The sequence below is a fragment of the Phasianus colchicus genome, chromosome 22, assembly GCF_987193195.1.
Source record: "Phasianus colchicus chromosome 22, bPhaCol1.hap1.1, whole genome shotgun sequence".
Classification (NCBI taxonomy): Eukaryota; Metazoa; Chordata; class Aves; order Galliformes; family Phasianidae; genus Phasianus; species Phasianus colchicus.
The window spans coordinates 7,408,696-7,435,345 of record NC_143457.1 but is presented as its reverse complement, the minus strand read 5'-3'; the positions used below and the strand labels follow the sequence as shown (position 1 = coordinate 7,435,345).

The following is a 26,650-nucleotide window of genomic DNA, read 5'->3' as shown; positions in this document are numbered from 1 at the left end:
CTTTCATCCCACTCTGCAGCCACTTGTCGCTTTGGATTGAATAATTTGGACATTGCCAGCATCTTAGGGCTTAAAAACGCTGCACCTTCAGCAAGACCCCCATTCCTTTGCAGGGAACGCCATTCTGTACAAGCGTGCCCATACGTACAGCAGAGGTGGAAGACTGGAGGAGCAATTGCTGTGCCATGGTACTGGTGTACATTATCTAATTCATTTTCAAAGGCATAGGGGCAGCAAGGAAGCATGGTAAGCTTGCTCACTGAGCTGCACGCATGCAAATACACACATATAAATACATACGCTCATTATCTGGATGCTCCTAAACACGAGTGGGGAGAAGCAGAGACAACCAGCTTGGTGCCATGAATGTAGCACCCACCATAAAGCATTCAACCCTCACCATCCCCACCCCGCATTTCCACAGTGAGTTACTTTCCGCTTTTTATTGCTCAGGTCTATCATCCCTTCTAAGTCTCAGCTGAGCCTGTCTTCAGGGCAGACCTTCCTTTGCAGCTCAAAGTAATTCCTTCTTTGCTCCTCCACCCTCCCTAGGGGGGCTCCTGTACAGTTTGTTATTATCACTATTAGAAAATCTGTATTTTTTTAAAGGATCTCCTCCAAAGGCATCCTTGGGGCAGACCACCCCCTCCACCTTGCTGGGAAGGGACCCTTTGATATCCTCAGCCCTTGCTGAAACAAATGCCCCGTTCCCCAACCCCCTGCACAGATAACAACCTCCCCTTCGGGGGGGAAAGGTCATTGATGGGGAGAAAAACCTGGGAGGCATCAAAATACTTTGATTAAAGGCAATGGAGAGGGAGAATTTTTTCAGTAATTCAGTTTTCTCATAGCTAATCCAGGGCACACCACCATTATTTACCACCGCATCCTTTGCGGTTGCAACCACCCCACCACAGCTGCAACACTTCGCAGATTTTTTTTTTTTACCCTACCTTTGACAGAGACAGCACACAATAAAAACCCCTTAAAACTATTTTCTGCTCCTCCATCATTTGTCTTGGAAAATCAGGTTGGCATCTCCCTTCAATGCCAAACAATGAGACACCCCCTCACACAGGGAGGTTTAGGGAGAACAAGGAAATAAATGCTAGTTTGGGGGCTAAAAGCCCCTAGGGGCTGCTTCATCCCTTTCCCAGCCTGCCCCCACAGCGTGGGTTTGCAGAGCGCATCCCTTCCCCAAAAATAAACCCCAGTCACGGATCATCTCCAGTGCTGTCAGGTTACATTTAGATTGCAAAAGCACTCAGCGGCTGCACCCGGGCTGAAAGCAGGGCAGGGCTGCTGCTTACTCAGCCCTGCATCCTGAAAAAGCATCTGCTGGTGGCTAAGCAGCCCACGCCACCCCCTGCCCCAAATTCTTCAGCCCCAAATCCCCACCGAGTGTTGGCCCTATAAGCCAGTCCCGAGGGAACATAATGAGCTTCACTTGGGAGAGCAGGCCATTAATTTCTCAACTTCATTCCCTAATGACTCAAATCAGGGAAGGGCCATGAGCTGCCACTGAGGTCATCTGGAGCTGGTGACAGCAGAGACAGCCTGGTTGTGGGTAAAGGTCTGGTCCTTGTCTGCACTGGGACACCCGTCCTGCATCCTGCCCATCTGCATTGCACCTTTAGGAGATGCCCCCAGGGAGATGCCGTAGGGACAACCTGGAAACACACCACTAGGACACTCCCTAGGAGATGACAGCGTGGCAGCATTGAGACAAATAACTATTAAGTACTTGAGAAATGCCACCAGGGCACCTTTGGCATTTACCACCATGGCACCCCTGGAACATATCTCCATGGCACATGCCATGGAGTCAAGCACTTGAGAGATGCCACCAAGGCCTCCTTAGGACCTACCATCATGAAACCCCTGGGAGATGCCACCAGGGCACTTTGAAACTCCATAGCACTCTGAAGGAGATGCCACCAGGGCCCCTTTGGGACCTACCACATCCACATAGCTGCACCCAGCTATGTCAGCATGCTTGTGCACAAACTATCCTGATAGGGGAAAAAAGAACAGTGAGAAAAGAGACACTACCTCTTTGGCACCATCCCCCATCAGCATAAAACTGGTTTCCACCAGCTTCACAGCTACTACGGGATGTCGCCAACCCCACTGATACCATATCATGTTTCTGAGACAGGAGGAAAACTTAATCAGAAAAAACTTTGAGGGCAAAAAAAAAAAAAAGAATCCCAGCAAAGCACACCTGATGGCTAATTAGAAAAATACTCAAAAATTGGTGCAGGGCAGATAATCTTCACTTGCCAGCAGCACACACCACACCTTCCCATTTCAAGGTTGAGCTGCTGGGAATATCAATCTGATAATTGTAGTGCTACAAATGAAAATCAAATTGAAGGCAGTTAGAGAATCACATTATAAATTGATTTAGTCCACAGACAAGTTTCCACCTCCCTGGCCTTGGGATTCTCTGTGTGGATGGAGAGGTCTGAGTATCAGAGAAGAGAGATAGGGCACCTTTGGAAGTGGTGGAGTCACTGTTCACAGTGGCTTTCAAGAGACAAAGATATGTAGCATTTGGGGACATGGTGGCGATGGGCTGATAGTCAGAATTGATGTTTTTAGAGGTCTTTTCCAACCTGAATTATTCTATGATCCCCTCTGTCCATTATCCCCTCCATCCCACACCTTTTCTGGGGAGGAAAAGGCAATTTTAGGGCTGCTTCTTGATTTCTGAGCATGAGGGTCATATCAACTCGTTGGGATACTGTTGACAAAGCTGGAGAAAGAGCTGCAAGGGAAAGAAAACATCTGACAAACAGGCTACAAAGTATTGCAAGGAAACATGCTGATTCCTATGGGATTTATTTCCAGGCTGAATTTCACCCAAAATTTCCTGTCCTCCAGAAACAGCTCCTATGCTCCAATGGGAAGTCCACAAACCAGTTCCCAAAACACTGTACATGTAATCCCAAATCCTCACTTCATAGTCAAAAAAGGGCTATTTCAGCAAAACCCCGTTTCAGCACAGCCAGTATCCAATGAGCGCTCACACCTCTTCTTTATTTCTGCATCTCCAAGGGCCCCAATATATACAGATTCCTTCTTTATACAGCTCATAATATACACCTTATTTATATATATATTTATAGATATTCACACGCAGACACACAAATGCCTTCAAGCACAGCCCCAGTGCCTCCAAAGCCCGCAAGGAGGTCATTGCTTTCCATGTTTAAAAATTTCCCTCTCCCAGCATGCAAAGTGGGGGTTTTTTTGAGGGGGGAAGGAGGGGAGTCAAAAATGACAATTTTTATGGTGTTTTTCCTTCCAATATTTTTTTCCTTATTTCTCCTTTGGAAAAAAAAAACATAATAGGGGTGGTGCACTCACCAATGCGACCGCCCCATGGCAGCGTGTAGGGTGGCTTTGAGGTAGGCGCCGCGCGGGCATCCCCCGGCTGCTATAGCATCAGAGGGAGCTGCCAGATGAGCAGAGTGCTGTCAGCATCACCACCCCGGCGCTGCGGCTCAGAGTTGAAGTTACGGTACCCTCTGCCCCCTGAAATGATGGCGACAGAGGAGATCTCCTTGCGGGGAGCATCGCGGGCGCAGGGCCGGCTCCGGACCCACACATCGGGATCATCGGCCATCTCGTAGATGGAGCCATCTTCTTCTGTGTGCTCTGGAGTAACAGTCCCAACTGGAGCATCCCGCACTGACAGCAGCTGCCCAGGGAGGTGGGAGGTGGAACGGAGGCGGTATTGCAACAAGATCCCTTTTTTCCTTATTTCCCGTGGTGGGGGTCCATCCAGCTCTGGGGGTTTCTCTTCCTCACCTTCTTCTTCCTCTTGGTCTCCTTTTAGTACATCAGGGGCCAATGTGCTCAGTGCCACAGCCAAGAAGTCCACAGGACCACCATGCCCATTGAGGGACACCATGCCTTTTCCTGTGCAAAACAGGGATTTGAATAACAAAGAACTCAAATGCTGTCTTATGAAGAAATTTCTGGGGTGCTCACCAGTGATTTTGGGGATGCCCTCCAACCGGGGCACGGGCAGCAGAACAATGATGCCCTGGTCAGTGCCGACCCACAGCAAGCCCTGACAGATGAGCAGGCTGGTGACACGGACATGTCTTTGCCCTGAAAAAAGGAAAAAAGGGAGAGAAGAGGCTTGCAGCAGCACTGTCCCCTTCAAAGTGGATAACTGCCCTCCCAAAACCGAGCATCATCCATGCATGAAGATCTCTGCAGAAGGAAAAATGCTGAAAATATCAATAAATATATAAAGGAAAAAAAAAAAAAGGAAGAGGAGCAGAGATAAGTGAGGCTTCTAATGGCACATAAATATTTTATCACAGGGACTTTGCGCTGCAGCGTCGCACTCAGTGAAGCAATATATCTGCGGAGATGTAACTCCAGTTCTCGGTGAGAACTTTATTAATGGGCTGTCTGGTTAAAAAGGATGAGGGAGCATGAGTTCAAAAATGCATTAATACCCAATGCTCACTTGCCCAGGAAGAAAAGGAAGTGATAAATATTTTAATATGCCCTAAAAAAAAAAGAGCAACTTACATGAGTAGCACGCGTATAACTAATTATGCAATTACAACATTTTGTAGCTGGAACAAGTGGGCTGCAACCTTGCAAGCCCAGGGCTGAGCCTTGTCCTTTCCTTGGCACATCAGAGCAGCTAAGAGCCAAAGAGGTGGAAAGAGAGGGCATGAGGTAGAGGTGTGTATGAGCAAAAGGGTATGCAAGGCTGCAAATCTAGGTACGTGGATGCAAAGATGGGGCACATTCATGCATGCACAGACGCACACAGGTATAACGATGGGGTACATGGAAACACTTAGGAGCAAAGATGGATGCAAGGATGGGGTGCATGAATGCATATAGCAGGTGCAAAATGGAGTGCACACATGCATGCCTGGGAGCAGGAGTGAGATACATGGATGGCATGTGTTGATGCACACACGTGCATGAATGGGATGCACAAGTGTGAAGAGTAAATGCATGAATAAGTGTAAAGTGCCGAGACTGGATGCATGGATGAAGGGCTCCCAGCTATCCAGCAAAGCTCAGACTTGCTAAAACCCTACTCAGACCTGTCCAAGCCCATCCTAAAGCTCCTGCAGCCTAAAAACACCCTTTTCCCTCAGAATGTTAGCATTTTTCTCTAGAGCTCTCAAGTCTTCAGTGATGCTCCCAGCTCCATCCCTACAACCCTACAGCAGGTTGTCACAGGACAAAGCTCCAACCTTTCCAGCAGATAAACTCCCTGCACAATTTCTCTGCAAAGCAAGGCACCTGGAGGATAGATACCCCAGGTTTTTCATTTACTGGGATGAGGAGCCCCACCTGGGAGGACAAAGGTAGTCCGGGTGGCGATGTTGATTTCCTGTAGGTGCTCCAGTGTCTCAGTGTGGAAGAGGCGAATAGAGGAACCAGAGGAAAACGCCATCCAGACGCCACTGCCTGCCTTGATCATGTGTGTCACGCTGGCCTCTGTGTCTGGGTGAGCCTCAAAGGTTTGCTGCCCAGAGGGAGGAATCAAGATGAAGTCAAAATAAAGAAGAAATCTCAATAAAAGTTGTTGCTTGGTTGGACTCTCTAGAGACTGCTGTAGGGCTGGAGACTCATACTGGGAGGGGAGGAGGTGGGATAGAGGTCCTGGCCTTCCTCACCAGCTTTGCTTTTAGCAGACACCAAACTCAGCCCCTCACCAATCTCCTCTTGGCTCTGTAGGGACACAATTCAGCCTTTCCCACCACTCTCTTTCCCTGTTCTCCTTTACAAGACTTTTTGCTGGACCGAGGTGCATCTTTCAAGCTTACACCAAGGTGGAACACCTTCCTGCCTTCCTCCTGCACCAGAAGCCAGCAAGCAAAGCCTCAGCACCTGCTCAGGACCTGCTTAAGGTACCTGCTTAGGGTTTGGTGGTGCTGATGACTTCTGAACAAGAGGAACAGAAAACAGAACATCCCCCTCTGACATATTCCAACACAACCAAAACCCCAACCATCATCACATTTACTTGTTTTCTACCCATTTTACCACCTCCCTGCTGCAGTGAACCCTCACGAACCCTAAATATCACACTGCAGAGCATTGGATTTATGGATTTGAAACCATATTCATGAAACAAACTCCCAGAGAATCTCCCAAGCAGCAGGTTAGGCATAGAAACTCAGGCTAGCATTGTAGGCAGGTTGGGAATGGCTCTAGTCTGCAGATATGGGATGCTCTGGAGGAAAGTAGGCTGTGATAGTATGACAGAGCTGAGAAAAGGGGAAGTTTAGGGGTTAACATGATGGAGGAATCTGCTGGGAGCAGGAGCGTGGCTGCAGCACGCATTGTGCATGCTTTTCCAGACGCTGGTTTGCTGCTTAACTGCAACTCCAGAGTCTTGCTGCAATGCAGCTCCTGCTTTCCACAGTGCAGCAATGAGCCCACAGTGCTCACTGTAAGTTGGTGAGCAGCATGCAGGATTGAGTCAGCACCATGCACCCACTTCAACGTGACTTCCCTTGTGGGCTTGAAATTTTGCTTTTAATAGAAAAGGAGCAGCAACAGAGCCCTCTCTGGAGAGCATTAGTGTGGTGCAGCATCCCAACATTCTTGCACAAAGCAGAGGTGGATGAAGATTATTAGGTCATCTCCCCCTTTCTCCCATCCAGCGTGGTATTTATTCCCTAGGGCTACATTCCCAAGCTGCTATTTATGGACCTGAGTTTGCAGAGCTGCTCTTACACAGGACAAGTGCAACTTCCCATAGGGAATCCAACCCAACTCAGACAAGCAGAGAGCAGCAATTGGAGCTGTAACCCACTGCTGCACGCTATCAACCTGCACTGAACCCCAGACCCCATTCCATCCCCCCCCCATAGAGCTGCTCAGTGCCACTGGGCATCGCATCACCCAGACTGTGCCTCTCTCTTTTTCTCCCATGTTTTTCTTCTGCAAGAATTCCCACCTGGCTCCTGCCATAAATAAGATCAGAGACAGAAAACTAATACAGTCCCCTGATGCATTATTCATCCTCAGCACTGGTTTTAGGATGGATTTATGACAGCTAATACATGCAAACTAAGTTTAGGTACTAAATTTAAAAATTAAAGGTAAGAAAGGTTTTTTTGTCTTTTTTTTTTTTTAAATAGAGATGACTACTCAACATTCCTGCTCACACAGCTACAGGAAAGCTGTCCCAAAAGGGGCACAGGGGGTGGTGACGATGCTGGGTGCTCCCGAGGTACCTGAGCACAGAGGGTGGAGGCATCAAGGACGGTGACCTGGTTGGCACAGCTGGCCCATAGTGTCTCATCCAGCATCAAGAGTGCTTGCACAGGGCTGGTGCCCACAGGCAGGCAGGTGGGCTGCTCGGTCAGGTCCCACAGCCCCACTAGAGCAGAGCACAGAGACCAAGACTCAAAATTAGGGGAAAAAAATAGATATTTTCACACAAACCCAACTGCAGCATGTGCAAAGAAGTGCTAGCACCGGGCTTCCCTACTGCAAAAATGTGTCCCTTTGGGTGCTGGGGTCACCTCCTGCAGCTCCAAATCTCAAATCTCAATACCATCACTGTGAACACAAGTGTGAGCTCTGCCCCAATCCCTAAGAAGTCACATAAGCAACATTCAAGCCTGGGACATGTGGCCATCATCTCCCTTTCATCATTTGCATGAAAAAATAAAGGATGGGGCAGTGTGCACAGGCAGCAGACTCACCCAGTTTGCTGCATTCAGAGCTGGGGATGCTTTGCTCCTATGCAAACATCCCCTGGCAGCTGCATACAGCCACAGCTGCACAGCCACCTGCAATGCTTGGGCACAAAAATTGTTGTCACCTGCCCCCCCCCCCCCCAACACACACACCTTATTTTTTTGTTTTGACTCCTAAACTGCTACTCCAGAGTTCATTCATCTGGGGCCAAACTGGAGTGTCTCAGTGAAAGAGATCCAATCTGGGTTCCCATGAATTCACCACAACCAATGGGTAACTGCCGTTGCTTTCAAGTGGGCAATCTATTTCCATTGCAATTTTAAAACCAGATACTCAGGATCCCAGAATTTAAAGAGCCCTGAGGCTGTCAAAGCTCTGCTCCCAGTAGCAGGACTTTGCTACTGAACAAAGCATGCTGTAGGTGGGCTCTGCTCACTGCTATTTCAGGAAAGCTTCGCTCTAATGAAGCCAACACAGCAAATTTGCAGAAGATAGGGAGAACATATTTAAGAAGAAAAAAACCAACCCTACCAGCAGCTTGTTGCCTTTCACATGCATTTGTGCAATGAAGGGGAAATCAAATCCATGCTATGCACTAGCTTGCACACTTGTTAAGTGATAAAGTGGGTACAGAGCACCTTAAAACGCACTATAAACAGCTTTGGTACTTCTTCTTGTGAGCTAATGAGTTGCTGGGTTTTTTTTGTTTTTTGTTTTTTTTTTTTTTCCCAGATCAGAGTGCTATTTGAGGCCTTTTTCTACCCTCTAGTGATGAAGCAGAGAAAAACAGCAGGGAAATGACTCCAAGAAATCCTCAAACGCCACTCTCAAAGCAAAATCTCTGCTGCTGCTTCTCCCCCTTGTTGGCCACTGAGACCACACCCAAATTGAGCCCTATTCATTATGTCAATGCAAAATGCCATCCCCCACCATCCCTCAGGGCTGCAAAACAGGGGATGAAATAGTGCAAAAATGGTGCTTCCAGCACTATTTTAGCAGCCAGCACACTCAATGCATCCCACTCCCCATTTCTGTGCTGTAGCGTCACAGCAAAGCACAAACAGTGTTGCTATCCTCACCATTGTTCCTCGGGTATGCAGCCACTGTCCCATCCTGGAGCCCTGCAAACAGGTATTCAGGGCTGTGCTTCAGGCAGAGGACTGGCTGCATGCCAGGGCTCTTGCAGGTCAGCAGGCACTGCGTCCCTGTGTCCACGCTGCTGTACGCTGCAATGCTAGTAGGAAAAATGCAAGAACAGGATGCAGAGCAGGACGTGCTGGTGGTCATTGCTTCAAAATTTTGGTGCAGTGCTCCTTTGCAGTAATTGCATACAGAAGACGGTTGCAGCAGCAGTGGATGCACAATTGCACACCCCCACATATGCACAACTGCACACTGATGCTCACCTGCCATCCCGCAGTCCCAAGCAAACAGTGGGATGCAGAGTTGCAGGGGGCTGCTCAGCACCTGCTCGGGACTCTTCGGTCGCTTCTGTGTCCCCCTCAGCTGCCTCGGGGACGTACTCCATACACAGCACTGGCGATGCCACCGGAAAGGATTTTACTGTCCGTGGCACCGAGCGATTGAGGGAGAAGATCTCCACTTGTCCCCCTGCACCTTCCTGACCACCCCCAACCTGTGGGGATCACAACAAGTTTTAGAATCTTGAGGGTGGAAATAACCCAAATCTAACGTTTTTTGCCCCATTTTGCTCACCCAGAGGTAGCCCTGCGGCAACGAGGTGCTGACAGCAGAGAAACCCAACAGTGAGGATTGCACAGGGTTGTGCACTGCAGCGCTGAGCTGTAGGAGACACATGCATTTACCCCACACATGCCCCAAAATCAAAACCCTACCAAAGCCCAGCTTCTATTTCTTCTGTTTGTCCCCCAGCCAGAGCAGACTGTATCAATTTCTGACAAACAATATGGTCATCCCCTCCCAACCTGTCCACCACAGGATTTCAGTGTATTACCAAAGGGAAAGAGTCATATGGCAGATGAACAATGCTTTCACCTGCAGATCGAGGGCTTTGGAGGAAAAGGCAGGCATGTGGCAGGAAAGGATGGGGCACCAGAAGGGAGCTTTGCTCTTCTTATCTTCATCGGGACAAAGCCAGCCCGGCTGGTTCTCCTCCCCTGTAGAGAGCAGAGTAGATTAAGGACAGCCCCCAAATAAGCATGATTGGGTGCAGCAGGAGATGCAACATCACCCACTCCAACACCAGCCTTTGGAATGCAGCAAGAAACCACCATCCATGGTGGGCATCCCAGCACCTTCTCCAACTCTTGCCCAAGCAACCACGTTAACCAGCATCAACACCCCCTACTCACCCCCACAAATCATGACAGATATGGAAGGAAAAACCTAATGTATTTCTCCACATCAGGCTTTAATGCGTTTTCATTTCAAACTCATGGATACAGGATTATCCTCCAGGCATCACAGATAAAAAAAAACAAACTGCTCTAAACAAGGAAATCAAAAATCATTTGAAATCGTGTTTGAGTGCTTGGATTCCCTCTGGGCTGGAATGATTTTTCTGCCATTAAACTTTCTTTTTTTTTTTGCTGCAGTGACTCATGGTGTTAAATGGGAATAGACATATGGAGGTATCAGGAGGAAGGACTCTTCCCTTGTTATTTGCCCTATTTCATTAGAAAACAGAACAAAGACAGCAACAACGACAGCATATGGCCAAGTTGAGATACATCACTAAGCATCTCAGAGATGCCACTCAAAAACATCAAAACAAAACATTTTGAGGAAGGAAACACCATTTCCCACTTCTAACCAAACGCTTCTCCTAGCACCTTCATCCCACCTTGTACCCTGCTCCCATTTATTCATCAGGATGCAAACCCTTCTCTGCCCCCAGATTTTGTTTTTAGAAGCAATACCACTCCAACAGGTACTCACGCAACCCAATCTTGGCCAGGTGAAGGCAATTGACCCAGGAGATCTTGCTCAGTGGATTTGGAGTGATGAATACCACCATGACACTGATGGGGCGGCCAGATCTGTACGGAAAAGTCATTAGGTTGCCTTCATCCTTCTCCTCCTCCTCTCTGGAGGAGATGTAGCATCAGGCAAAGCCCCCATCTATTCCCAGAATTGGGAACCCACTTGTCTGGCTTGCCAGGCAGTAGGAGGCGGAGGCGGCACTTGTTGGCAGAGTGGATCTCTTCCTCCTTCACCTTCATCATTCTCTGCAGGGCCAAGCACCAGTCTTGGGCCACTGTCATGTTCAGGTTCTGAGGGAGAGAGAGGAATGGTGGAAATACCTCCAGAAGCCTGAATCCCCAGGATCTATCTGCAAGTCAGCTGAGGAGCTCAGGAACCAACCACTCATCCATCCAACAAACCACTGAATGACCTGGGTTGTGAGGGACCATAAAGGTCATCCAGTTCTAGCAAGATCATTTAAGAAGGAGTGACAGGTATCCATGGGGCTAGCACAGAGCATTCAAATGAGCCCCTGCAGCTCCCCAAGTCAAGGCTTAGCAGGTTTTCTCCCAAAACAGCAAGAGATTAGCCCCCAAAATGGCAGTGCTTGGGTCCCCCAGAACGGTGGGAGCTTTACCAAAGAGCTAGCATTTTGGTACCTGGTAGGTGCCATGCAGCGTGCTGATGAGCAAGGTGATCTGTTCCACCACCGCCAGGTCCTTCTGTAGATCCTGCAGCTCCTGGAAAAGCCGCGGTGGCCCCAGGTAGACCTTATCTTGGGAGAAAAAAGAAAAAGGGAAACATGCAGGATTGGAAGTAATGTTGCCCATACCCCAAAAATCATGTGGCTCGGGGCCAGGTGCTCACTGTGCGAGGCCGGCCCAGTGGGTGCGTGCTTCTTGGCACCAGCGTTGTGGATGACCACATTGTCCTTGTCGTAGGCACCGCTCTCCTGCCCCACTTCCACCACCTGCACCTGCGGGAGGGCTGTGCTCCACTTCACCACATATTTGGGGCCCAGGGGTACCAGGCTGCTAATTTCCAGCTGGCCTCTGCCAAGGGAGGATGTGAAATAGCAAATCAATAGGCAGCTGGTGTTGCTCATCCTACAAACCCCACTGGATCCCCCCTGCAAAAAGCAGATGGTGAGCACAGGTTGCAAAAACCATGACATGCACTGGCACATGCCTGCACCCCCAAAGATGGGGCACAAACACAGCAAGCCACACTCAATGCCTACCTTGGGTTCACTGGCCTGGATGGGGGGGAAATGTTAATAAGAATGCATTACTGGAGGCAAGAAGAGGTTTTATCCCTTTCCCTTAGCAGCACTATTCCACAAGACCCCAAAACTAGGGAGGTCCCATAGGATCACTGCACAGATGCTCAACAAAAGGATTTGAGGGCAAAATAGCCCCAAATTTGGGCCTCCTCCTCCAAAGCAAGGTTAAGCAGTTTGTGGGTGTACAATCAACAAATACACAATTAGCAGAGCAGCGTGGTTAGGCTAGTATTTTACAGGTCAATTACCTAGAAGGATTATCACAGTGGAAAGGGATAATCAATAATAAATGAAAATTCTCACCCCTATCCTAGGCTCACAGAAAAAAACTCCAAAGGGAGGGATCTCCAGAAAAAGATCCTTCCTCAGTGGCAGTCAGCCCTTAAATAGTGTCTAGGAGAGGTGCAGCCAGGCTCCACCCCTTCTGATCACACAGCTGAATCACCTTCACCTGTGCTCCCGCAGCTGACTCAGTGCTTGCCTCAGGTGATCAGAGGTTCAGGACATGATTCAACTGTTCCCACACACAGGGTAAGGCTAGCAAAAACCTTTAAGCCCAAAATAAAAGTGGGGAAGGGGAGAGGTACTTTCGCAAAGTGGCTTGGGGTGCTGGCACGTACTTGAAGTTGATGTTGGCACAGACCAGCATGTCGTTGAGGAGGAAAACCTTCCGCTCCTTGGACTTGATGAGCTGCCCCCGGTCACCATACACTGTCTCTGTCAGCGTCTCACAGAGCAGGAGCTGCCGCTGCCCTGAGTTCAGCAGCTGCAGGAGGATACAGCAGGTAAGGGGCTCAGCCCCAGGGCTCTTGTGTGGTTCTTGCCCTGCAATTTGGGCTGCATTGGGTTTGTGCAACAATTCTCCCTTCCCCAGTGGCATGCACAGCTCCAAGCTCTGCAGAAATGCCTGTGCAAAATGCTCACTATACAACCCATGTGCACAACACCCCAATGCAATGCCTGTGCAAAAGGTTCCAGCTTTGGACAACACAGACCCTTTGCACCACAGTGCAACCACTTTGCATCAAAGAGCAACCCACTTTGCATGTGAATTCCACTCTGCCAAGAGCAAAGAGTCCTCAAGGATCAACACGACCCTTCTGCAGCCCCTTTTGGGATTTGTTTTGTCCTCTGTGCCTAGATGCTGGCCTCTGGGTCAGGCTGCAGAGGCCACCACGTGCTCCTAGCGCAGCCCAGGATGTGTTGCAATAGTTTGGTGCAGGGTTTTCCACCAACGGTTGCAAAATCAAGCAGATGGATGGAGGGGAGGAGACTACAGATGAAAATTTCCTGAGTCACAGACTTATTTTTGCTTTTGCTAAATGCTATTGTGAAAACAAGAGCTCGGCTTCCCCAAAAGGAGAGCCCCAAACTTCAGCACTTCTGCAAACACCAATCAAAGGGGATAGCTGCAAACCCAGCCCTAAAATTCCCATTGCAAGGGAATGAGGAGCGAGGCTGAAACACGCACCTTACTGAGGCTGCTGCGGTCACTGATGCTTCTGCTGAGCTGCTGGATCTCGGCCACCTGGTCAGCCACACGTTTCTGCTCATTGAGCTTCTCGGCCAATGTCTCCAGCTCAGTGAGAGCCAGCTGGAGGGACAGGCGGTCCGCGTGACCCTTGGGGGTGTTCTTCAGCATGTCCTGGGGAGAGAGAATTCTCAGCATGGTGTCACTAGCTTCAACAAGCTCTGATGGAGGAAAACCCTCTGCTGGAATAGGAAAAGCCCTTAAGACCCTTTCACAAGCCCCAAGCAGGCTGCCAACCCCAAAACAAGCCCATTGCTGAGCCACCCTGAAGTATTGTGTCTGCCAAAGTGGGGTGCAAAGTGTGGGGTCACCCATACCTGTAGGAGAAGGATGAACTGGGGGAACCTCTGGATAGGTTTCACCATCAGCCCATAGAGCGTCACGCGATCAGTGCTGGCCATCTGCCGCTTCTACTGGGAGTGAAAAAAAAAAAAAAAAAGGGGGGGGGAGGGCTTCACCCAAAATGGTGACCAGCAACTGCACGTGCCCACATTTAGGACCCACTGACCTTAAGGAAGTCAAGGAAGGCAGGTTTGGTGAGACAAGCCTTCTTGATAAGGGACATGGCAGTGGTGAAGTTGTTGACATAGTCGCTGTAGACATCCAGCACCATTGACTTGGAGAACTTGGTGCAAGGGAAGAATGGCAAGATTAGTGCTGTGATGCACCCTACAATGTGGCTGTGGGTGCTTACACTGGGAGTACCCATGGAGGATGCATCACTTCAATCCTCCAACCCCATTGCTGGGAAGGGGCACTCAACTCTCCTCCTACCGAGGCCACAAAGAGGTCCCCAATCTTCTCAGCAGAGTCCCACTCAGCCACACGGGAGGAGAGGGCGATCTGGAACATGGAGTGGCACTGCAGAATCTCCTTCAGGCGGAAAAACACCACCTGGCATTTCCTGGCGCTCAGCACTTTGGGCTCCATCTCCATCAGCGGGTTCCTGTAATCCTACAATAAACAGCAGAACATCAGCATCCCCCAGATCCTTCAATACTTCTACAATACCCCCAAAAAGTGGGTCCCCCACCTGCAGGATGCGCTTCAGGGATTCCACATAGCTGCGCTCACTCTGCACGATGGAGCCCAGGATGTGTCGTCGCACCACCTGCAAATAAATGGGGAAGGGGAAAAGAAACCCCATGCAGAAGTGACCCCAGTTACACTGCTTTGTGCTCACTCACTTGTAAAATTATTTTTATTTTGAGATGCTCAAAGGGAAGGCGAAGGAGGTGCCCATCCAGCACCCACCTGCTGGGGGCTGAGCCCTGTGGGCATGGGGCCGAGTTCAGGCGGTGGGTGCTTCATGTCGGAGACTGTGACTTCCAGGAAACCTGTGTCCTCCTCCTCTGAGTCTCCTACCACCAAAAAGCAAAACAAAATGAACTTATTTCACATTTTTCTTGCAAGCTTCTTGGTGCTGAGCACACCCCCAGTCTAGAAGGGGCCATGCTGTGATGCTCCGGGGGCTCTGACTAGGTTTATGGCTGCCGGCACCGCCTGTCCTCAAGCACTGCAGCTGTCACCAGACACCAGCATGAGTCAGGGCTCTATGAGCCTAGGTGCTGTCAGATCCCAGCGGGAAGGGGCCAAATGCTCCCCTGAAAGCATCCCAGATTAGGGGACCCCCCCCGTTTCCTTCCTTCAAGAATGGCTTTGACCACAGAGAGGCACAAAAAAGCAGCAACGCAAAGCAAAGTGCAAAGCAAAAGCACAACACAAACCTCCTGGCATCCAATCCTGCCTTACCCGAGGCCGAAGCAACTGAGGAAGAGGAGGGTGAGCAGATCACGGTGTCATGGGGCAGGGACAGCTTTCTCTTCCACATGATGCAGTCACCGGCCCTACTATGGCCGCCCCAGCCCCCAGCACCCCGCTCCCATCCCTGTGCATATAAATAACCAGAGGGGAGGGCGCTGCCGCCCGGGTGACCTTTTTCCTTCCCTAATTTTGGAAGGGAGGATCCCAACGCATTGCTGGTGGCTCTGGGGAGCCACGCTGGGTGCTTTCCCCCCCATTAAAACCAGCATTGCATATGGGATGCTTGGAGCATCCTTATCACTAAAATCCCACCCCGGGATACCATCCCACAGACTGACAGCAGGGCATGGCACACGCAGCAGATCCCCAGTGGCCCCAGAGGGACCACCTAGCAGGATCCTACCTCGTCCACAATGCTCCAGTGACCCCCTTGAGATGCCAGGAGTGGGTGGTAGCTTTTCCGCATCTTTCACCCTTCTCCTATGCTCCCCATCCCCTATGGGGTATGAATCATATTTTGGATACCCCAAAACATTGCAGTTTTCCTTCTTTTGGCTGGAAAATGGGGCTGTTTCTTATCTTATAGGGAGAGTGCAAGGTGCCACCAAAACTAAGTAAAGATGTGGGAAAGGATCTGTTTACACCCCAAGTGGTGCATCCAGCCCCAAACCTCACCCTGTAGCACTGATGGAATAGATCAAGAAAACTGCAGAACACCTCAAATCTCACCAAAAATTCATCATTTCCTACATTGCCCAAATACTCTTTGGGCTGGTGTTGCCCTGAAATGCATGCAAATAGGACACCCATGGGCTGGATGCTTTAGGAAGGGCAAGGAGGGGGCTGATCAGAATAAGCAACGGGAAAAATGAATTAAAAAGCATGAAATGCAGAAAATAAATTGGAAAAAGAACAAGGTAGATTCCAAATGGATGTAGCTTAGTGAGCATGGTGGTGATGGATCAGCAGTTGGACTGGTTGATCTTAGAGATCTTTTCCAATCTTAATGATTCTAGATAGATTAATATAAGCTTAGAAGGAGACACCCCACTCACCTGGCACTTCCTTACGGTGCAGGAAGGTCACCTTCCTCATCACTGCAATCTTGGTCTTCTCCAGCCCATCCCTGGTGCCACTTTTGGCTGCCTTCATCAGTTGAGTCATCTGAGCAAAAGGGGTTGGGATGCTCAATGTCACGCAGCACTGTGTGTCCCCCCACAATGCCTTGGAGACATCACGCACCCCATTCTTCCCCAGAAAGGCTGAGACTGATGGGGAAGCTGAGGAAGAGGAAGGGGCTGAGCACCCAAGGGGCCACCTCTGTCTCCTTTGTGAGGACACAGCGATGTGCCAGCTTGCAAGCAATGCAGCAAAGCATGAGCATGCAGCCAAAGCTAAGAAAGGGAGGGAAGCATGACATGAGAGTACTGCAGCAGGATTTTGTGATTAGGGCCATAAAGGATGTTCACCCTTTGCTTTGCACCTGGACTTGCAGTAGTTTTAGTGCAAACTGAGAAAATCCCAGCATAAAACAGCTGCAAACCACCAACCTGAATGCTCTGAGGCAGGGAAAGGCTTTGCAATAAGTTCCTCTCCCACTCCCAATAATCTCCTTCCCAACCCTGTAGGGGGTAAAACCTTCTCCGCTCCACTTAGCACACCTGAACCTCGCTCTGTCCAAACGCCCCTTGAAAAATAAAAACCCGAACAGTTGATGGGGTGGGCTGATCAGTGACACAACTACTGGAAGGATGCAGATGGGATGGGGAAGGTGATAGTGACAGATGACCCCACGCCTCCAACCATCATCAGGCAAAATGGGTTGAATTGAGCACGAGTGCACTCATATCCCTACAGAGACGCTTTTTTCTCCCCTCAGGGGAATTCAGGGAAGGGACCGAGGAGGGACAGTACCTTCCAATCATACTTCTGCTTCAGCTCCTGCATGTCTTTCCCCCCAACTCTTAAAGCCAGGATGTCCCTCTTAGTCCTGGCGTATGTCTCCTTTAGTCTATTCAGGTCTGGAGAAAGCTGAGCCCCAAGCAAGCCAGGCAGGAGAAGGCAGAGGATGCAGAGAAGAGAGATTCAGGTGAGAAGCCAAACAATTTAAAAAAAAAAAAAAAAAAAAGAGAAACCATGAAACCGTTCCAAAGCAGCACAATACGGGTAGTGGGTTCCCATAATCTGGCAGGGAAGGGGAGTAGGGGAGTGAGCAGGGAGCAGCAGCCATGCATTGAGATGCAAAAGGGAAAATAAAAAAAAGGGGAAGGAAAAGGATAAATAGAGAAATCAAATCCAAAAGCAGCACTGTGCTGATTGTGCATCATGTGAGAGCATGTGGAGAGCAAGCCCTGAGACATGTCCAGTAAACGCATGGGAAAAAAAAAAAAACAATAAATGAGAATAATTAACAGAGTCTCACCTTGGGCTGGAAGGAGGCCCGGTGCTTGGCTGGCTCAGCCTCTGGTTTGTTCTCCTCACCCGACTCCTCGCTGTAGCTCTCAAACTCACTGGAGCTCCAGCCCAGCTCCTCACCCCGCTGCACGTCCTCGTAGATCAGGCTGCGCCCTGTTAGACAAAACCCTGCTTTTCCCTATGGACTTGCAACCCCATCATCCCAGCTGCTTTTCTGCTGTTTTTCCCCTTTTTGGACCCGTCTAGCAGTACAGGATGTGGATTTTGCTCCCACAGCCTCAGTTTGCCCATCTGTGAAATGGGCGCACAGCCCCAACAAGAGGGCCTGGGGCTGCTCCTACCATCCTGATTGGCATCGAGATTCTCACAGGGGACGTCATCATAAATCACATCGTCCTCTGCCGCCGTGAACTCAAAGCGATCACCTTGAGAAAGGGAAAAACAGGGAAACAGCCCCAGAAATCCGCATCAGGACCCAAAAATCCAGCAAGGGTGGGGAAACTGTTCCCCAATCCCACTGGGCTGGGATGTGGGGTTAGAGCTGTGTTCCCCCCCCTCACCGCAGGTGGGCCACCCACCCTGGTGGGCGCTTTTCCTCTTCCAGGTCTGGGTGTTGATGTCAGGGGGATCCTCACAGGCCTCCCCATTGCTCACACGCTCCAGCAGCCTGTAGGGAAGGCAAAGACACCATCAGTGTAAAACCCCAAGGGCGTCAAAAGGAGTTTGCAAGAGTCACCACTGTGCATGCATGCCCCAAACCCCACCACTCCACAACAAAAGGGGCTCACCCCCATTTGGCAAAATTAAGCACAGTTAAGCCCCCACCTCACCCAGGGTACAGACTCAGCTGCAACCTATGGAGGAAGTTTTGCACTGCCAGAAAAGCTGATGTGTTAAAGACTTGAGGTCTATGCCTCTGGCTTTCTGGCAGCAGAATTGCAAACTGCAAAAGCAGGGAGTCCACCCGGGGAGGGATGCAGCTCGATACAAAGGAAGAAAAAAAGTGCAAACAAAATGCAGTGTTTTGCAGAAAGCCTGCTGCTCCGTGGCTTGGAGACCCCACTGTTAGGACTGGCCCAGAAAAAAAAAACAAACACAGAGGGCTGATGCACAAGTGTCAAAAAAAGGCTTTTTTTTTTTTTTTTCAATCTTTGTTCGACACAAAGCTGAAGATGAGGAGAAAGATGCTCCTCTGGACTTGGTTTCCCCATTTTGCTGCATCCTGCACATGCTCCTTGCTGTCAGATTTCTATTTCCTCCTATGTGCCTGTGTGCAAACCCACCTCAGGTACCCTGAAATCCCCCTGCAACACCCCCAAACTCTTGTGCGCTTCAACCTCAGATCCCATGCCCCCACAGTCCTTTCATAAGCAGCAATGAAGCAATGGAAATAAAATAGGAAAACTGAGGCACATCAGCATGCTGGGACATGCTAAGGAAGGGGGTGACCTCCAAAATCGCATTTTCTCCCCAAAACTACACATACCCTTCCTGGGTCTCTGGCACCAGCCCCTCTGTAGAGTAAAAAAGCAAAGAGAAACCAGGTTAGTGGCTGAGCTCTTGAGCTTGGCCAGCCAAAGTGGACACTTTGGAAACAATGGGACCTCACCGGTGCTGGAGCTGGTAGCACGGCGCCTGCGAGGAGGGGCCTGAAGGACTGCTCCCCTGCTTGGTTCAGTGGCTGAATCTTCGTCCTCCTCCTCGTCACTGTCCTCAAAGTCAAAGGCTTCGCCTAGGTCCTCCTCACCAGGGGGAAGCTCACTGGGGGGCTGTGAAGCAAGGACAGTACCTACTGTGGGGCAGGGGGGCAGCTGGGATGAAGCCATGGCACAGGGGGTCCACACACTCCACCTGGGCCCTTCCCTGAGCCTTTCCTGCAGGAAAGGAAAAGAAAAATGGATTCAGAAGATAGAGCAACCTCATATTCATCCCTTGGACATCCCCCAGGACCCTTCATCCTGAAGGACTGAGCCATGCTCAGGGAGTGGGAAGAGCCAAACATCTTCTGTGCAATCAATGGTTTGTCTGCTCCAGTAACATGAGATGCCCCAAAAGGTCACCAGGAGGAAGAGGAAGGGCAGAGCAGAATCTTGAGACTAAGGGAGGATGCAACGGGGGAGAAATGACAACAGGGCAAAATATGTCCCAAAAGCTGCAAAGACCCAAATGGGTCCCCAAGACCTGCAAAGAGCAAAAGGGATTCCAAAGCCCACAAAAACCCAAGTGGGTCCCAAAAGCTGCCACTACCCAGTGAACAACAGATACCGCCGCCATGCTGCAAAGAGACTAATCAGTTTTGCATTTCACCTGCAAAAAGAGCTGCAAAACCTTTTGGAAACAGCAGTAGTAAATCCTCCCCATGTGCACAAGTGCCCTATGCAACCCCAAGCCCTGGACTACACATCTATGGGTGCTGTGGGAATGGGAAGCACGGCCCAATTCCATTGCAGTACTCCCCAAAAGCATCAAGCTGGCCTTTTCCTAGCAAAAATAAATTCTCATCTCCCCCCTTTACAAGTTCATATCGCCCCATTGGGGATGGGAAGCTCCAAGTTTATCCCTATGGACTCAAATCGAGACTCAATAGAAAATACACCCCCATAGAAGTGCCTCCCAAAAAACAAAGGATTAAAAAGCCACCTGGACACCACAAAAAGATGCTCCGGGAATTGCTCTGCTTGCAGCCTGGGTCCAGCACACCAATATTTCTTGCTTTCAGAGAGGAGGATGGCAATGTGATGCTCAGCCCAGGTCTGATCCCACTATAAGGTCAGTTACTGTTTTGACAGTTGACATAAGCTCCCATCAGCCCATGTGTCCCAGGGATGGTTATTTTCCCATTGCTATCATGGGGCTGCAGCCCAGCCATGAGCTTTAATTACATCTCCATAAGATGAAATTACAGCATTGCTCCTACCCGTGTTCTCAATAAGGTATCTTGCTGAGAAAACACATCTGGATAGGACAAGGTAGGGAAACCAATGTAATATTGGGATGATATCTTAGAAAAATGGATTTAAAGCCACTCAAATATGCCAGCCCTGTCTCCCTCCCAACTGGGGGAAATAAAAAAAGATGGATCTAAATAAAGCCACAAATGCAGGGCCAGCTGCTAAAGGCAGCATCCTCCTCCCGGCACTGGCACCCAGCCTCAGTATTTTTAGTTCTGTGCCCGAGCGACAGGTCCCAGCTGGTGGGGTGGCTGCCAGCCCAGGACATGGCCCCAAAGCTCTTCTTGGAGTAAAGCAGTTAAAAAGGGGCCTCCACCTCACAGGTTCCCAATTCCTGCCAATACAAATGAGACAGTGCATGGCTTGAGTTCTAGGTGACAGCACTGGCAAAAAGGACGTCCAGGTGCAGACCTAGAGATCCCAAACACAGCCCTTTGAGCAAACACACAGAACGGCAGCAGGCAGTGCTCCAGCCCCAGCCCATAAATCACCCATAAAAACGGGTGTGGGCAGCAATAAGGATCCGCCGCTGCTTCCTCATCCACCTCCTTATTGCTTCCTCCTGCCCATGGGACGCATGGACAGTGTCCCACTGCCACCTCTGGGCTGCCTTTGGGAAACTGAGCTTTGCTCCACCCCAAAAATAGAGGTGGAAGTTGGAAATCTGGGAGCATTTCCATGGAGAGCATCGCTCACATCTCTTGTTAAAATATTAAAATTATAATACAATATAAGATGGGGATCTCAACAATAGATGCAAGCAGAGTTTGCTTTAAGCATCAGTTGGATCTAAAAAAAATATACAGGATTTGATATAATACAGAGGTGCCTATAACAGCTGTACTTTAAGAACCAGTTGGGACCGTGCACTTAAGGGCCACATGTAGAAATTCTCACATTTCCAGAGTGAGGTGGAGAGATATAAGGGCTTCAGGGAGTGAAATGCAGAGATTTTAAAACTTCAGTTTAGGAATGAGTGCAATGGGGAAGAGTTACCCCGTGCTTTCCAAGTACTCAAATCTGGGATTTCGGGGCCAAGCATTAGTGATGACAGCCAGAAAGGGATGTTGAGTGAGTATTGTGGATGAAATAAGGGCAGAAGGTGGTATTTTATCCCCCCAGATTATCACTCTGAGGTTTTCTGCACCCAAAACTCAACCAAACAAAAATTCAGAATTCAACGCTCTTTTTCCTTTTCTCAGCAGCTCACTCTTGCCAAAAGGCTTTGGTGGATGGGAAAAGCTCCTCCTGAGCTGTGTTTGCATTTCTGCTTCAGAATGGCTCTTTTTGGGGCTCACATCCCACTGCTGTGTTTCCAGGCAGAACCCACAGCGACAGCACTGTGCTGTTCCCAATTTCCTTTTTATTTTGCTTTTCAGTATCTCTGATCAACCAGAAAATTCATTCCTTGGCTGCCGTGCACCATGAGAAGTGTGAATGCAACACAAAAAGCAACTCAAAAAAATCCCAAAACAAAAAAAAAAAGTGAAAATCAGAATTATGACCCTTAAAAAGACATTTAGAAAAACCACACAAAGCAGAAAACGTTTGCTTTTTGTTTTGTGGGTTTTTTTTGTTTGTTTGTTTTTTTAAACATAAGAGCATTCCTAAAATCAGAGCTGGGAGTGACAACAAATTTGAGTTGAGTCCCCAACTGCCGTCATTTCTCCCCCACACAGAGCTGCTTTGCCAACATATATTCCAGCACATCATAAGAAGCCTTTTCTCCTGCCCTATTTTTCCTCTTTTTTCCTGTTTCCCCCAATACTTTGGGCAAATCTTGCTTTGCACACCCAGCAGGCTAACTGAGACAAAGCTCAGAAATAAAACACATCTCCATCTCCTTTGCAAACTTTGTGTCCCTGCAGCACACACCACACCATGCCCCCCAGTGCAACTCCCCCCTCCAAAAAAACCCAAAATCACAAACAGGGGGAAAAGTGCAATTAGCATCAAGCATTGTATTTGCTGACCTTAGCAAAGCATGCATTAATATAATCATTGAGGAATATTATATGTAAAGGAGAAGCCCTTCTTGTCAAAATTAAAAAAACCATTACAAACAGCTTTGGAGCTGCTAAAAACCCTACAGAAATTTGGGGTGTTTTCTTCCAAATCTGCAGGAAAAAAATAAACTAGAAAACAATGCAGCCATGCGTGGGTGCAAACCCTGCAATTCAATTACGCCACCAAAGAAACACAGCTCCAGGAGTTGGTGCTCAGCACCCCAATGCTGTGTTTACACATGGGGGGGCTGCAAGCATTGCACAATTCGCAAACAGCGCAGAAAACAGGGAGGAATAGAACAGAAACGGGTGCAGAAATGGCACTGTGCAGCAGCAATAAGGGCCAACGCTCAGCATCCTCCTCCTCCTTCCACCCTCCCTCTTCTCAATCCTATATATCCATATGCAATAAAAATAAATAAATATAAAGGGAAAGCTTTTTCCTGCAGCAAGCCCCAATTGCTTGCAAAAGGAGAGTAGGCACGAGGCTACCTCCTGCCTACAGAAGGGCCACCACATTTCAATAAATTTAAGGTTATGGGTACATGGGGCCACATAAGTGCAAGTATACATATAGAGGGAATGGGAAGAGGGAAGGACGGGGGGAAGGGGAGAGGGTTGTGCTGACCTGGGAAGGCCGTGTCTCCTCTGCCTTTGTGTCCGCATCGGCCAAGCAGGATGGCAGTGGGGGCAGCAGCAGGCAGTGGGGGCCCTAAGGTTGCCCACACCCCTTCCAGCCCCATAGAAGGGTCCCCATGGTTGGGCTGGGGGCTCCCAGCTGGGGCCGCAGGCAGGCGGCGCTGGGGCTGGCGGAGCTGGGAGTGTTGGGCAGCGAGGGATGCCGGGATTTGGGCAGTTTCCCCCCCCTTTCCCTTCCCTTTTCCCAAAGCATCGCTGATTTACACCCTCGCTGCTACCAATCCAATCTGGTCCCCTTTGCCCCCCCGCCCCCTCCAAATTGACTTTTAACCCTTTGCATGCTGCAGCCCTGTTAACCCTCTCACTGCTGAGCATATTGTTTGTACAAAAAGAGTCCCCAGTCTAGCCTGAAGCAAAGCTGGTAGCGCAGGGAGAGGTTACAGTGTGTTACCAGATTTCCGAGAGAGACACATTTTCTCATCAACTTTCTTACCCCAAAGCCATTTGCTACAGATTGCAGCCCCCAAAATACAGCTGCTATCCACATGAAGTGCACCATGCTCCTATTTTGAGGGTATTTTCCCCAAAGCTGCAACATGTTGCCATGCGCAAGATTTGCAGCCTCATCTCTTTCCCATTCCCAGGGCAGCTGCTGGTTTCTGGCCCCGGGGAGAGGGGAAAAGTCCTTTTCCACCCTCCATCTCAAGAACATTACAGCCACAATGTTTGGGAGCAGACAGCAATGCCTCCTGACCTCAATCAAACGCTACAAAATCACTGCCAACCCACACTCACATCCATTGGCCCAGCAAATCTCAGCACCAAACTCACCACATTTCATCCTAACCGTTCCCCCCCTGCCACCCTCCAAACAACACACAGACCAAACCCAATAACTCAAAGCAGTGCAAAGGCCACCCCAGCACACTTGCATTTAATGCTTCATCTCTCTACAAATTTCCCCCAACCTCACCTGTTTCATCAGCACTGGGGCTGTGTTTTCCCAGCACAGGAAAGCCCCCCCTCCCCCCCGGCACACCCTGCTGCCACACCTCTGCACAACGCCTCTTTGCAAACGCAGGCGGTGGCTGCAAGGCCGGTCCCAGCCCCAACCGGATGGACAAGCCCAGCAAAAAATATATAATCACTACCAGTGCCCGTTGGGTGACTCAAGAGAACCATTCCTGCAGTAATGGCATCGCTTCTTGCTGCTTTGCACCCATTGAGGTGTACGTGGGAACAAGAGCAGTGCAGCAGTGAGGACTTTGGCCCCAACAGCTCTGTTTTCTCAGGGCTGGGTAACAACAACCCAGCTGCCACAATGCAAATTCAAGTTAATTTTTCTTGGTTTTTTTCATGTGTAGAAAATAATCATTAACAGTAAATCATAAGTTTCTGAGCTTCTCCAGAGGTCATCCCAAAAACTTTGCAGCAAGGTCTGAAAGCCTTCCTGCTGGTCACCCAAAAGAGCTCCACAAAAGCTGCAACGAAGACAGAAGTTGGCAAAGTGGTTCCCAAACGCCAAAACTTTTGCAGGCTGTTTGCACGCCTTTGCACCTACCAGAAGCACCGCACGCACCTACAATGCAATGCATGCATCTACAAAACGCATTGCACACACAGCATCAAGCAGTGGTTGCAATGAAATAAGGGATGTGTTGCACCTACAAGGCTCTGCGAAATGCTGAATGTATAACTGGACAGAACCATAGGTGCTGATTCAATGAGTCAGTATGGCCATGTGTGGGCACCTGAACACGTCCCAGCACTATACACACAGCAGTGGGGAACTGCACACAGAGAAGCAAAAGAAGAAGGAGAAGAAAAAAAAAACAAACACACAAAGCAACACCTAGGAGGAGAAAGCAAAAGGTCAGGGCGAGTACAGAAGAGCAGAGCCATGCTGCACAACAAGAGCATGCTCCTGCCCCAACCACGGGTTTTGCTTACCTAGTCCTTTCTGCCAATGAGCATTCTGCAAAGATGCAATAGCAGTTGAGAACTTCAAACAGCCAGGAAAGGGCTTGCAGGAAAACTGAATGAGCAAGCTGAGTACTGTGGTGGGCAGCTCTTAAATGAGCTGTTCTCATCAGTGCTGACTGAGTACAGCTGGTGTGATTCTGTAGCACCTATCCCTTGCAAGGCCTGCAATGGAGAGCAGCTGCAAGAAATTGTCATGCACAACCGAAGCATGCACAACTAAATGTAGAATGAAAACTGTGCACAGATAAAATTGTGCATGAGCAAACCCACTCACAACCAAACCCTGTACAGTCAAACTCATGCACAACCGAAACCACACATAGGGAATAGAGCTGGAGCAAACCCTGTACAATTCAGAGACCCAACCACACCATGGCATCACCTCGTGACCCCTTCCTGCTGCACCATGCTGGGTTGGGTGTGCAAAGCAAACCTTGCACCTCAAAAGGCTGCCAACCCCCAGCACATGCTCATTGCCCATTTCCTCACTGCAAACCCCCCTGCCATGCAAAGTTCTGCTGCTGCTGCGTGTGATGCAAACAACCCCATGTCATTAGAAATGCAAATTATGCCTATGGTGGGGTTTTTTTTTTTTTAGCAACGGGACTAAACGCACTCATTTCTCCAGCTCATCCTTGCTTGTGTTATTTGCTTGGAAAACTCAGCATGCACCAAATGCAACTTTGCAGATGCAATGCAGCAAATGAGCACATGCAAAGTGCTCTGGTTCCCACGCTGCACCCACCCCATTCCTGGGGCAGATTGGGGTGCTGGGTGCTTTGTGCAGGCAGGGTGTGCTGTAACCCCTCCACTTTGCAGTTACTGAGGTTCTAGGGATGTCCCAGACATCATCTACTGGAGGTCCAACAGCTGCAGATGGATCTAGAGGGGGCTGCCAAAGCCCATCTGAGGGCATTTGGGGTGAAGTCGCTCCCCATCCAGCAGCCTTTGGGAAGAACAGGCTGGACCAGTTTGTCCTCATCCCAGAAAAAACCAGTTTAACCCTCAGTCTGATGCAACCGGAGTGGCCGCCTTTGCCAAAAAGGGAAAAACTCTTTGCAACTGAGGATTCTTTGATTCAATCCTATCGCAGGGATCTGGCCAAGATAGAGGCAAAAACCCTAAAGAAATGGGATTCGCTTTGTGCCTTGAAATCTCCCACTCCACCCAAACCCTTTATAACTCCATTAGCACACTGGGGAAAAAAAAAACACAATTTTAGAGTGGAGCAGCCAGCATTCTTTTAATCACACCTTTAAGATTGCATCCTGGAACCCCCAGATGAACAGGGTCCCTGCATTCCTGCAAACAAATCTTTCCATTTCCAGTGTTGACTGGAACAAGGTGCCTCAAAATGCGGCATGACATCGCCAGCGTGGGATATTATGGGAAAATAGCTGCTGTGGGCTGTAAAGGTAAATGGGAGGAA

The 26,650-nt window shown here is 49.4% G+C and overlaps 1 protein-coding gene across 20 annotated transcripts; it reads right to left on the bottom strand.

Annotated features, from left to right (window-relative positions):
• Positions 1–2,825: 2,825 nt before the first annotated feature.
• On the bottom strand, positions 2,826–26,306 carry ARHGEF10L (Rho guanine nucleotide exchange factor 10 like). Of its 20 annotated transcripts, none has more exons than XM_090123192.1 (29): positions 25,189–26,242; positions 19,436–19,516; positions 19,252–19,349; positions 19,129–19,156; positions 18,203–18,309; positions 17,984–18,067; positions 17,650–17,795; positions 17,142–17,258; positions 16,283–16,391; positions 14,718–14,824; positions 14,497–14,574; positions 14,238–14,417; positions 13,972–14,088; positions 13,781–13,873; positions 13,404–13,577; positions 12,553–12,698; positions 11,891–11,905; positions 11,518–11,702; positions 11,310–11,425; positions 10,831–10,958; positions 10,624–10,724; positions 9,721–9,842; positions 9,421–9,507; positions 9,111–9,340; positions 8,784–8,938; positions 7,236–7,381; positions 5,341–5,515; positions 4,000–4,122; positions 2,826–3,927 (listed from the first exon to the last, which is right to left on the bottom strand). In XM_090123192.1, the coding sequence occupies exons 1-29, from the start codon at positions 25,326–25,328 to the stop codon at positions 3,443–3,445; spliced, it is 3,873 nt and encodes a 1,290-aa protein (XP_089979318.1). In that variant the 5' UTR covers positions 25,329–26,242; the 3' UTR covers positions 2,826–3,442. The 20 variants fall into 20 exon arrangements, with proteins under 20 accessions (XP_089979318.1, XP_089979320.1, XP_089979330.1 ...); XM_090123194.1 differs by having other exon boundaries at positions 18,221–18,309; positions 25,189–25,818; XM_090123204.1 differs by lacking the exon at positions 25,189–26,242 and adding an exon at positions 23,228–23,366 and having other exon boundaries at positions 19,252–19,354.
• Positions 26,307–26,650: the final 344 nt, after the last annotated feature.

Excerpts from the sequence above, each read along its gene's own strand:
- ARHGEF10L (XM_090123192.1), bottom strand. The coding sequence starts at position 25,328 with ATGAGAACAGCTCATTTAAGAGCTGCCCACCACAGTACTCAGCTTGCT. Across the intron at positions 14,089-14,237 it reads GGGACCTCTTTGTGGCCTCG|TTCTCCAAGTCAATGGTGCT; the intron begins GTAGGAGGAGAG and ends CCTTGCACCAAG. Across the intron at positions 13,578-13,780 it reads AGTTCATCCTTCTCCTACAG|GACATGCTGAAGAACACCCC; the intron begins GTATGGGTGACC and ends CTCTCTCCCCAG.